Raw genomic sequence first — 12,746 nt, 5'->3', positions numbered from 1 at the left:
AAACAACATACCAACAGAGTACTCTTCCCTATATATTAACCTAAACAGTGCCTCTTTAATCACTAAATCTTCATCACCAGAAGGTGATCTATTTATGTGTACATGTTTCTGAATCTGCGGGACTGCAGGCAGATCCATAAATACAAAATAAATTATGAGGATTGGAAACAGATATACATCACATGTACACGCAAACCAGTATGAAGCAAACTCGCCATTCAACTGTAGCTAATACTATCATATATGATAAGGAGTTTATTTCTGCCCTCTTATCATAGGTTGACCTGATGTACCTGGGATGCTAGTCGATCCATTCTGCATCTTGTTCCCAGAAGTGAAGCTTTTTATGTCTATCAAATCATCGAATAGTTTGTCGGGCATATAGTATGGTTTAGCAGCGGTCATGGATTCTTTCTGCCTTAGGCTGCTGTTAACCTGAGATTCTGGAACTGCAGTAGGAACATTATTCACTCTAGAACCAAATGAATTGTACCGGAGTATTGGTTGAGAAGAAGGGGGAGCCGGAGCTGCCATGGATTCTTTCTGCCTTAGGTTGCCATGAACCTGCGATTCTGGAATTGTAGTTGGAACATTATTCACTCTAGAACCGAATGAATTGTACCGCTGTATCGGTTGCGAAGCAGAGATCGGCCCATATGCAGATGGGGAAGCAGAAGGCATAACATGAGAAGCAGGGAGTTGGTAAGCAGTCGGTGGAAAAGAACCAAGTGTGGCACTTCCTGGGACACCCCATGGTGGGTATGGGTAGCTAGATTGGTACAATTGAGGTTGAGCTGGAGGTAGTGCAGGCTGAGCCCAGGGTGCAGGTTGAGCTGGAGGTAGTGCAGGTTGAGCCCAGGGTGCAACATAACTGTTATAAGAAGCATATCCTGTGTTCGATGGGTAAGACTGGGAGTCAAGAGAATATCCTTGTGCACTGGAGGGAGGAGGAAGTGGAGATCCATTTTGGTTTTGTGCTGTCGGAAGTGCAACAGGAGTTTGGGGTGATGTAGGGTTTGTTGACAAAGTGATGCTCAAGAGGTCGATCATTTCTTGCTCTTTGCTGAGAGTCTTAACAGGAGTAGGGGGATCAACCGGAACCAGAGCATTGCTTGTGACAGAAGATGAAGCTTCTGAATTACTTGAACTTACAGTTGTCAGATCGCTCTGGTTAGAAGAGCCCTCTTCCTCACCAGATTTACTAATTGAGGTCCCAGCCATTGGCTTTACATGCAAATTCCTGCATGCATACATGGATGGTTAAAATTTCCAGAAACTGCAGAACGTAAAAGTACTAGGAAAGGATTTAAGACCTTCGTGCCAACTGAACAAAATCATCATCTTCATCCTCCTCGCCCTCGGACTGTTTATTTGCTGCAGGGTTGGGTTCCTTAGGTGTAAGTTGCATCACTTTATGCACAGATGCTTCAGCTGGCAAGGGAGAACCAGATGCTATCGCATCATGTTTTGCTACCACACTTTGTAAGCGATCATTCAAAGCAAGACCTTGACCCAACAGCTCCTCATCCCTGTGAATATAAGAAAAGGAAGAAGGAATACAATTACACCATACATTTCAAGTGCACGGTTAATGTTGACTGAGACAAGGAGATAATTGGTTTTTTGTGAAAAGAGAGGATTATCAGACTGCAGGACATTATGATATCCGGCTTCCAAGCCAACTATGCATATATCACAGAAACGTTGAGATTTCAAGATAAAACTAGTTTACTGAAGCTTCGAGAATACTAGCAAATAACACTAATGGATTTAAGGTAATTACATAGAAATTAACAGTATAATCAAGGAAGTTGACATCATGCTTCACTGGCCTTACATAGTGGAACTGACCAACTGCATAATTTTTCTCTGGTTGGAGCGGGACTGACTCACAAGGTCCACAATCAGTTCATCTTTAACAGCCTGAAAATTGAGGTAGCAGAAAGTCAATGTAAACCCATAAAAGATGGCCATATGAAAGATTCGACTTTTTGCAATATAAGTAAGACTAGAGCCATTACTAGATAAGCTTGATACAAATCGAGTTAGCTTGGATCATATTAAGGGAATATTGGGCTCAATAGGTTGAGTTTATTTATCTTATTTGCTTTTATAGTTTAGTTAGAGTTTTAGTAGGTTAGAAATTTATTTAATTAGTTAAATTCAACTCTGCGCAGTTTTAAAAAAATATTTAGAAGATATTCTTCAGGTATCTGAATATTATGAAACCATATGAATAAGATTGGCAACCTTAGGATCTACAACTTTCGTATTTAACGTTTCTCAAGATTCGAAATATATCTGCAGCAAAACGAATGGCTAATTCGAGAAAGATAAGAAAGACTAGTTTAGTTAAATTTGTTTATGACTCTTTTGATTTAATCTTTATAAATATGGTCTTATAACTTGTATCTTAGGTATACATGGATAAAATATGAATTGGCTTTTGTCTTTGCATCCCTAGTATCTCCTCACTTAACTTGGTCGCCAGCCTCAATCTCCTTCCTCTCTTTACTAACTAATGCCGTCTCTCCTGTCAGAATGGTATCGTCTAGCTTCTAATTTTCCTTGTCCGCTGATTCCCTAGCCCCGTAGGGCAGGCCTGCTTCTCCCCCTTTTTTCCTTTAAACTATCAATCTACCTAACCACCACTATCATTATCCACCATTGACGTCATCTACATTATCATCTACAAGTCGATTCACACCCGCCACCTACACCACTATCAATTTGTCATCTAGATTAGACCCTGATATCATCCAAATCTGAAAAGGGTCGGAATATCAAAAACTTTGATCTAGAATTATGAAACCATTCCAACTGTTCGTAATTTTCTGGCATCCAGAGAATATTCGGCGAATATTCTCCCTCAATTGTGCAGAACTGCCCGCAATTCGGATCGACCCCAAGTCGGTTCATATCAAAGTCATGACTGTAAATAAGGTTAAAACTAAAGGAGAAAATGTAGTTCAACACCTACCTCACGGTTGTATGGATTCACAGCTTGCAACATATCATTAAGTAGATCCGCAATGTTCCATATGTTACCCAAATCTGACAAACTGACATAAAGCAACAGTGAATCCTAACCACTAATGGAGTAAAGAGATGATAAAGGATGTTTAACACAGGAAATAAGCCACTAGGAAAACTCAAGCACTGAAATATGCTTTAAGACACGAAAAGAATAGAATTGCCACCTCAAATTTCCCATCTCAGATTGCATAGCTTCATTGAGGGTTCCAGGAGCATTGCTGGATGTGGCATAGAAAGATTGAGGCTGCCTTGATTGTGCTGGATGTGCAACAGGAGGCGTAAATATTGGAGGGGTATCTGCTGCACGAAGAGGGAATGCTACACCAGATCTCTGCAGCACACGTTTTATGAAATGCTTTACATGTCTTTCTTTCATTGTAAAGAAATGAACATAACTTGGAAGATTAGTCAATATGAATGACAAGTCTTCAAAGCCCAGATGGAAAGGTCAGCATCCTTGTCAATCTATGAAAAGATAAGGTTACAAGACAAGTAAATATTTTCTAGCTCGAAGAGAGCATCCAATTGCTGATAACGATATTAAGGGCATCACTTACGTATGAAGGTAAATACTTGTCCCATGAGCCTTGAGCAGGCTCAGTTCATAGAAGTAGTCTCTCTATGGAGGCAATGCTGCTTATTTTTTGCCCTTCCTAGCATTGCAAGGAACCTTGTGCACTAGAATGCCTATTCAAATACTTATTGAAAAGACCAATGAACCTCAAATAAGTTTATGCTATATCATGAGTCAGCACTAAGATCACACCATGTTTCTTGCTTCCACTCTGGAGTCTCCTCAAGTGGTTAGTTGAAAAATGCACATAGCAATCTAGACTCCAGCAAGTAAGAAGAATTGAGGATGTTTAGAATAAATTCAATTTCCATCTCTAATCTATGATAAGGGTATCTAATAAATTGCACTTCAACATAAACTCGAAAGACAAAATTATTATCCATTATCAACCCCATAAAGCAAGAAGGCCACGCAAGTTGGGTAAAGAATAGACAACATAAGTCATATATGCATTGTTTTGATAATTTTTAGTAAAATCTTAAAACTACATCTTTCCTGAAACTTTTTGAAATTCTAGTGTTAATTTACTAATTACTCTAAAAGCTTAAGAGGCAACAAACCAACAATGTATAGTACATCTTTAAAATGCTCCCTCACGTGCAACTCCTATATATCACACGTGAACAAATGATAGATATGAGAATGTGTAGCCCTTCATAGCATAAGATAATAGATAATATAAAACAGAGATTAAATAGGGCTAGATGAAGTTTGAATCTATGGCCTTTGGAAAAGCTGATGCTGCTACTACGTTAACTCATGGTTTTTCTATAAGCTTAAGCTACTAGAGAATAATGGTTCTATACCTTCATGTTCCAATATAATACAAACATGTTGAATGGTCACTTACTTTTAATTCAACATACGCCCAGTAGAACTGTGGAAACTTTCCTCCAGGCCCACCAAATGCTTCTTGCCAAGAGTCCAAAAGAAACAAAACTTTATTTCTCACTTGCATATCAGTCTGTAAGATTATTCAAAGACAAGGTTACTGAATAGGCAAACACAATAGCAACATGTAAAAAATCAAGGGAAAATTATAATAGTCAACCATGGGTATATAATTGAAGAAAATTGCTTTCCACAATCCAAGATCAGTGAAGAAGACCATGTAACATATCATACAGAATGTACATACATAGACATATTAAATAGTTTTCTGTAAAGGGAATGCTAGCTATCAGATACCAACAGAAAGTAGGCCCTCAAATCGAGACAAACCTAGTGCATGTGATGGTCCATCTGGATCCTGCAGATTGCAGTTCCATAGATTCATAAGAACGTTTGCAAATTCTGTCATCCATCTGATGTCTTCAATCAGTTAACTTAGTATAAAGCATCACAAAATAAGCTGGTGAAACGTATAATGACATCAATTAATCAATAGACTTAGAATCCCTGCCAGCAGTTCAATATGAAGGTCTCCAATCCAATATATATATATATATATATATAACACAGTCAAAGCCGACCCAAAGTTTGAAACTCAACCCAAGTTATCAAGCTTTGACATGACCAATGTGCTTAAAGAGCCTCTTCTGCCTATGTTATTTGTGGACAGGGTTAGGCTCAAACATGGCCCTAGCCAACCCAGGCAATTTGACACCATTAAAACATCAATTATTATAGAATGAACTACACTTCTTCATAATCTACTCTATTCCCCAGTCATTCACTCAAGGACAAAGGATTATGGGAGTTATAGAATCCCATAGAATCTAACAGAATTCCTAGAAATTTAAATGCTGCCACAATCCATTTTAACCCAATTATTTTGAGAAAGCTCGAGAAGGAAACAGTTTTACACAACAAAACATATATTCCATCTATAGTCAACAGCTAAAGAATTAATTAGCACATACATTGAACCAAAGAGAAATGCTATTGATTTATGATAAAGGATGAACCTATAAAGCTCTTAATTACTAACTGTATTTTCCCTAACTTGCCTATGAATCTAATAAAAAAAGAATATGATGGTGAAGGAGACAGAAGAGGGGATAGGACCTCACCTTCTTCTTTACAATTTTAGTCATCTCTTGCAGAATATCGCGTTCAACAACTTGAAAATGAACATTATTGCCGCAATTTTTAACCATTGTCTCCAACAGCTGCAAAGGTTCCTTCAGTTGTCAGATGAAAAATATGGAATTGTATAATCCATTTTACTGCACCTAACCAACTTTTTTTTCTTAAAGCAGAAAAGGTCTGACGATTATCCATGTTATCAATTCTAACTAAAATGATTGATTTCTAAAATTTCAACATCTTTCAATAAAGCCAGTGCATACCGTCAAAGCAAGAAACTGAACCTTTGGATCTTTATTTTGTAAACGCTTCTTGACAGCTTTAACAACATCTTTCGCCTGCCTGATTCAATTTAAGAAATGACAAAACATGAGTTCTAACAAGTAGTTCCAGACAATATCCCACAGAAATATTGACCTGTTTAAAACCAACTTCATCAGACGTTGCATACGATAGATTTGTTAATACAAGCTCCAATGTGCTGTTTTCAGAATAATCAATATTATGTCAGATGTTAACTGCTACTATTTTTTTCTGTTCTGCCTCATATCTCTGTTCTTACAAATTCTGATGTGTATTTTCAAACAGAATTCACAAGGATATGAAAACAAAGATTTTCCAGATAGATGCATACAAAAAAAATGATCCATAATATTAAGCATAATGCATTTTTTTAAGATAAACACTATATATCTATTTACTAGGCACAACACTTTGTTGCATCAACTTGGCCCATAAAAAGGCGAACATCTTGAATAAGTTCCATAATTCCGACAGACACAAAAAAGTGTCCCTATAACCTATGAGACTGATGGACAAAGCAAAAAAATGACACAATAAAAAAAGGAACAGCTGTAGAGGATAATAGAAACCTATTACTGCTCCCAAACTACTATTTTACAAGGTTTTTTAATTGCAAAATGTGGATTATTACTACTTCAGAAGAGTTATGCTAGTTGTTTCTAAAAATATAGAACCTTAATAAAAAAAATATCACCAAAAAAAGCAGATAATTGATGACATGTAAGCATCTTCGAGAGAGTTGATCATCATCATCATCAAAGACGCTTTCCAACATTATTGGTCGGCTAACACAACTAAATTTTCGTACACAAGAATTGACCAATCCTCTAAACATGAAAAATTAGTTTAAAAGGACAAAGACGATGGAGGCATAAATAAACCAGCGTCCAACAAAAAAGTTACAATTTTTTTTCAAAAAACCGACCTACAAAAGAGTAAGCATCTCCATCAACATCAAAAGGAAATCCAAGAAACGACTTCACCTAACTAGGAGCCTTGCAAAACAGACACAGACATCATAAATTTTAACCTTCTAACTCATTCATAAAACTTATAGCGTCGATCATACTTGTCCTTAAAACCCCATTTCTTACATAGAACACCTCTAAATTGCCAAAAAAGAAAAGGAAAAAAAAACCCGATCAACTCTATCATTATTCTACACCAAATAGTATCCAGTACCGATGAAAAAACCACTGAAAATTGCAACTTTCTCCTCTTAACCATACTCTCGACCAAATTTTATCAGAAAAAAAGATGGTCTAAAATCAAATTAGAGCTCACCAGTGGTTCGAATTGACCATATCGCAGATATCCATGTTCATGGTCCAATCCGGCCCGATCAAGAGATGGCTCGTCGCCTTCTCGACGCGAACCGTTGCTGACGCCGACGACATCTCCCTCCTTCTTCCGCTAACCTCTCAACAACCACGGAGAGATGGATAAAGAAAGAGGTGAAGACAGAAGGAAATTTGATAGCTAAATGGGGATGAAATTTCCACGGAATTAGGGTTTAGATATTTAATTCCAAGTTTCCAATTCGGCGACTTAGACTTTCAGAGGAGGAGAAAGACGAAATGAAGAACAGAGAAAACGCGGATAGTTAATAATGGGATGGAGGATAAAGCCGTCAGAGATCTTGGCGTCAGATTTAGTCAACGGTTTCTGGCCGACGGGCGTTATAACGGCCGTAACGGTGCCGTATAAAGTCGTGACTCGTGATTGCTTTGTCTGTACTTTTCTGGGGAAGCGCATTTCCATGCGATAAGCTCATAGATTGGTTGCGGATCCTCTGCAAGTCCGGTTGCAGAAATCTCCAAGGTAAATAATGCTGCATAATTATGGGGCTTTTGCAATTTAATAACATTTGATTTAGCATATAAAACTGAGTGTATCTAATTTTTTTTTTATAGTTGACGCATATTTTTTATAATTAAATATACACAATTAACATAAATAATACACACTATAGTCTATTATTACAAATCAAACAAATAAATATAATTAAATGGCAAAGCTCCACATTATTATGTTAAGTTTAGCTTATAATAAGTCAACCATCTAGTTAATTAATTACTTTAGTTCAAAATAAGGATGCCATTTATAAATGTGATAAATTATATTCTTAAGGGGCATAATGAAAAAAAGGAGGAGCTTACACTTGAATTATAGTATTCAACGTGAGTATCATGACAGGATTGTTACAATTAATAATGTCCTAGCCCTCTAGAATGAAATAAACCAAAACAGTAGATCCTCTACTGCATCAGTTACAGATATTTCATGCATTCTGTTTAGCTAACTTGGTAGCCAATTATAGGCTGCCATGTACCATAATGCAGTGATCTTTAGGATGGTACCAATATGTCAATACAATCTCTCTTTCCTTCCAAGACATCAACATAGTCTTATAAAGCGACCATTAGGATTGGCATCTTTAATTTGAGCAAGCAAAGTCCTGGATTATATGGAACATTATTTTTTAATATAAGCAAATATTAGCCAACTTTACCAACATATGTACACCTAAATTGATGAGGTATCTTAAAAGGGTATACTTTCAAATACTAAAGAGTTGTTAGAAAATATTATAATTTTTAAAAAAAAAAATAAAGGGGCAGCAACAGTGTCAAAGTGGCTACGGATTTGTCAAAAGTGATAAAGTTAGGCAGAGCTCTGAATCATTTCCTAGAATCTCCTTCTCAATACTAATTATCCTACTAGTCCAATTAGCTGCCATATTAATTTACCTACAAGTAGAAGAACTTTAGCATTTACAAGAGAAAATATTATAATTGAAGGGAACAAATTCTCTTTCTTTGATGCTATCAGTTATCAGAAATAATCAGTACTACAAAGCATGAAAAGTTCAAGAAAAACGTAATTAGGCACTACCATCGTAAATAGCTTACCACTGCTATCTTTACTTAATCCTTTCTTTTTCTTCTGTTGGCATTTGATTTGACGTAAATTTCTTTACTTAATCCCTAACTTCATTCATCTTACACATCCTGCATACCTACTACAATATTTGTGGGCTAACCTTATCAGGCTTAAGATTTCTTGGAAGCTAAGCTAATACCACTCAGCAGCAGGCAAGCACATCCAAATAGCCATGTACAAAACCAAAATTTACATCCAGATGGCTAAGGAGAATAACAGTTAGCTGTTTGTATACAACCATAAATGAGCTCTTCAGTAGTACAATTTGCCGTAATACACTGGGAGAATAAAAATCCCCTGCTGTATATTGATCTCAAATCTGCCTAACCAACAGAAAGGCATATGTTCTTTACACGTGTGAAGCGGCTTCTAGTAAGATGAATCCATGCGATCAATTGCATCCAAGAGAGAGCTCACATCAGGAGTTACCACAACACGCTTTTCAATCTCTCCAAGGATGCAGCAGTGCTTATCCTTAGTATTAATCGCTGCGACTTCCTGAGCGCAGACACAATTTAGACCGGGAGAAACCTGCAAAATTTCAAAATTGTTATAATTGTAATGCAGATAATGTACCTGATATAAATGAGCAAGACATGCACATAGTAAGTGCATCAAACACTAAGCACTCACATCAAAGAGTGCATCTCCTAGCTTCATCTTTACTTTTCCACTCTTATACACCAATATTTTCCCCATGAAGCCTCCAGGCAACTCTTCCAGTTTGCACCCCTTCTTTGAAGTGAGGCTTGTATTGTTACTATTAGTAGCTGCAGCAGGCTCCTTAGCAAATGGAAGACATGCAGGGAACTGAAAGAAAAGCATTTGTGGTTCTTCCCTCTTTTCCTATCATCATTGTTAAAGAAATCGATAAACTTCATGCATTGAGATAAACAAATGAACACAAAAGAACGTACCATTAGTCCTAGTTCCACCCCGGTGTTTAATTCAGCCTGATCTAGAACCGAGCTGGTTGAAGCATCCCCAAATTCCATTTCATCAAGAATTTCTGGAAAAAGGCACAGAATGAGATAGTCGAGATGAAACATATTAAAGTAGCATGAGAGAGAGAGAAAAGACCTGGATTTCCAGAGTAGGGCCTCCTTAAAGGAAGTGTAACAGGATAATAGGAATGGGTATAGTCCTGCAACAGCAAACAGAGAATTTTAGATAGGTAAAAGATGAGGCACTGCATGAATCTACTGTTGTTGTGACTCACCCAAGGCTCTACATATTCTTTCTCTAATATTGAAGCTGATGTATCTGATTGAAAAGGAACACAAGGTAGTTAGAATGCCCGTGCAATGGCCAAAGATGGAGAAAAGATGAAAGAAAACCCCCTCATAATAGTACCTTTATCATCACCTCTGGGGACAGGAAATGACCTTGCCATTAGAGAATTTACTTGCCCAAATGCAACTTGTGCTGGAGCAGCTGAAAATCAAAATAAGGATGAAGTGTCAAATGAAAGAACAGTAACAACCATCACCAGCTTTTCATCCCAACAATATAGATTTGGCTATATGAATCCTTTTTGGTCTGTTCATCTCTATATGAATCTAAAACTTCTCAAATGACTGTAGTTAGAATCTTAGGATAGTATCTATGAGACAATGATTACAGAAAACATTCAGAAAATCAACCATATATCATTTCTTTGCACATTTAACCATGTCAAAGACAAAAGGAAGTCACCAAAGGTCCAAAACCTTCGAGACCTTATGTCCCCTCTCATTTGAAAGAACTTTACAAGCATCAGATGGTACCTACATTGTCTGACTTACCACACTATGAGAAATCATCTGAATTGCTTTAAGGTAATAGGTCACCAAAAGAGAGGTCACAGCAGTCAATTGTCTTTCCAGGCACACTTCTCAGATAGGTCCAGACAATGCAAAACATATTTTTCAATTATTGACAGTCACATCTAGGAAAGAAAACAACCACATTAATCCTCCACACCTTATGCAAATTGCTATCTAATCTAAGTCTGCTATTCATCAAACATGACCTAAAAGAAGACCAGTAAACAATTACATTCTCAAAAGAACAGTTCATAAAACAAATTAGCACATACTAATATATCATGTACAAATGACATTTCTTTTTCAAGTGGGTGTGAGTCAGAATATATATAGATTTTTCATCAATCAAAATGCATCAAAGTTTCAGCAAAATAAATGAAATCAATAGCGTTTCCATAGAAGTGCAAACTATGTTTCGTTTAGGACATGTGGCTTGCTTCAATGACTCAAGTCACTCAACAAAGTTCAATCCACTGCATACAGATAAAATTTAGGAAGACGTAAACGTAGTATCTAATATATAAATGTTTATATATTATGTTTTTCATTACATTCCAAGCCTAATCTGCCTGCAGGATGATGCACCAAAGGATTTACAATGTGCAGTCAGGTGTGCTTATTTGGGCACATATGCAGCTTCATGAGCTACATTTAGGAGGACTTCTTACTAATTTGAGTAGGAACAGAACTAGAAAGATCAATTCGCTAGTGACAAAATATGTATTTCTCTGTTATCATCAAATTGAACTCTGATAACATCGATCTGTTAGGTGTAGACATTAGAGCACAAAAGGGTGCTTCATTTCAACTTGCAATTAACATAAGAGGATCTAGGTGCACAAGAATGCATGCAGACGTAGGACAACTACATCACAGGGACATACTAACTATATAATTAAACGAAACACAAGTAATAGCTCAATAATTGGGTTGTACCTTTCCTTTCATTCTTAGGTGCTCTCTGCCGGAATCCCTCATTAGTCTGCCAAACAAATACTCAACTAAGGAAGTTCACTGTAGAGACAGTCATACAAAGGCAACCATAGAAAACAAAAATACCTTCGCAGTTTTAAGCTTCATCAAAAGTTCCTTATCAATGGTTTCGTCCTTGGTCTCCAATGGCTCGCTACAGGATTTTCACAATACCAATATTCACCAGAAAACCAAAATTATCCAAAAGAAAAGAAATATCAAAGCGCAATTGGCCACTTTACAGTACGTTTTGGGTACGTTGCTCTTTGTTAATTTGCGAGGCGGCACTTTTGGTGCAAATTTCAACTGCCATAGAAACAATCAATAGAAAAAAAAACGAAGTTTTTATGAGCTCACGCTTCAACACATAGAAAAAGAAATTGAGAGAGAGAGAGAGAGAGGAACGAACCTTGGGAGGAGGAGGAACAGAAGATCCATCCGGTTCCTTCTTCATTTTACTTTCCCTAAATAAAATTAACAATAAATTTCCAATCCAACATCAACGGAAGGCTAACAAATTAACTTATCTTTTACATGCAATGTTTTAAAAAAAAAAACGCAACTCTTTATAGATAACATTACACGACAAACCACTATAAGTGTAGAATACCAGCTTCATTTTACATGCATAAAGAAAATTTATCACTAAAATTATATAGAAAATAAATCTTCCAGAAAGCATCCTTCTTTAACAATCTTATATTCAACTTTTTTCCCCTAAGAAAAAATTTCCTGGAACCCAAGCGACGACCATTATTGAATCATAATACTAAAAAACCTTACAAACTAACAAAATCCCAACCCCCCGAAAAAAAAAAAAAAGCAATCCATGGTGACATCAAAACCCACTCGAGATGAGCAAAAGTCACAAAGAGAAGCGTACCTTATTCGAAACAGAAAAGATCGACGCGGCGGGTGACGGTGACGGCTTGGAGACCGGCGCAGCGGGCAACGGCGGTGGGACGGGGACGGGGACGGCTTGGGAGTTGCGTTAGGGTAAAGAAATAGAATACAGAACGGGACGGTCCGGATCCGGGTTGGAGAACGAATAAGGAAGGCTAACTAATGAAACGGGTGCGGGTCTG

At 37.1% G+C, this 12,746-nt stretch overlaps 2 protein-coding genes across 2 annotated transcripts; both read right to left on the bottom strand.

Moving 5' to 3' along the window:
* Positions 1–8: 8 nt before the first annotated feature.
* Positions 9–7,570, bottom strand: LOC140790274 (TOM1-like protein 6). The gene is made up of 9 exons (XM_073140268.1): positions 7,226–7,570; positions 5,902–5,980; positions 5,623–5,721; positions 4,461–4,574; positions 3,201–3,367; positions 2,981–3,062; positions 1,838–1,923; positions 1,314–1,529; positions 9–1,240 (listed from the first exon to the last, which is right to left on the bottom strand). The coding sequence occupies exons 1-9, from the start codon at positions 7,336–7,338 to the stop codon at positions 256–258; spliced, it is 1,941 nt and encodes a 646-aa protein (XP_072996369.1). The 5' UTR covers positions 7,339–7,570; the 3' UTR covers positions 9–255.
* Positions 7,571–9,057: 1,487 nt separating this feature from the next.
* LOC140791296 (uncharacterized) lies at positions 9,058–12,714 on the bottom strand. The gene is made up of 11 exons (XM_073141790.1): positions 12,545–12,714; positions 12,071–12,125; positions 11,909–11,967; positions 11,749–11,815; positions 11,626–11,671; positions 10,238–10,318; positions 10,104–10,147; positions 9,965–10,028; positions 9,802–9,893; positions 9,518–9,730; positions 9,058–9,415 (listed from the first exon to the last, which is right to left on the bottom strand). The coding sequence occupies exons 2-11, from the start codon at positions 12,113–12,115 to the stop codon at positions 9,254–9,256; spliced, it is 873 nt and encodes a 290-aa protein (XP_072997891.1). The 5' UTR covers positions 12,116–12,125; positions 12,545–12,714; the 3' UTR covers positions 9,058–9,253.
* Between the last annotated feature and the right edge of the window lie 32 nt (positions 12,715–12,746).

Source organism: Typha latifolia, chromosome 6 (assembly GCF_019914945.1).
Source record: "Typha latifolia isolate L0001 chromosome 6, TyphaL0001v2, whole genome shotgun sequence".
Classification (NCBI taxonomy): domain Eukaryota; kingdom Viridiplantae; phylum Streptophyta; class Magnoliopsida; order Poales; family Typhaceae; genus Typha; species Typha latifolia.
This window is presented reverse-complemented; position numbering and strand designations above follow the sequence as displayed.

Excerpts from the sequence above, each read along its gene's own strand:
- LOC140790274 (XM_073140268.1), bottom strand. The coding sequence starts at position 7,338 with ATGTCGTCGGCGTCAGCAACGGTTCGCGTCGAGAAGGCGACGAGCCAT. Across the intron at positions 5,981-7,225 it reads ATGGTCAATTCGAACCACTG|GCAGGCGAAAGATGTTGTTA; the intron begins GTGAGCTCTAAT and ends AAATTGAATCAG. Across the intron at positions 1,241-1,313 it reads TTTGTTCAGTTGGCACGAAG|GAATTTGCATGTAAAGCCAA; the intron begins GTCTTAAATCCT and ends GTATGCATGCAG.
- LOC140791296 (XM_073141790.1), bottom strand. The coding sequence starts at position 12,115 with ATGAAGAAGGAACCGGATGGATCTTCTGTTCCTCCTCCTCCCAAG. Across the intron at positions 11,968-12,070 it reads CTGTTCCTCCTCCTCCCAAG|TTGAAATTTGCACCAAAAGT; the intron begins GTTCGTTCCTCT and ends TTTCTATGGCAG. Across the intron at positions 10,148-10,237 it reads CCCCAGAGGTGATGATAAAG|ATACATCAGCTTCAATATTA; the intron begins GTACTATTATGA and ends CTTTTCAATCAG.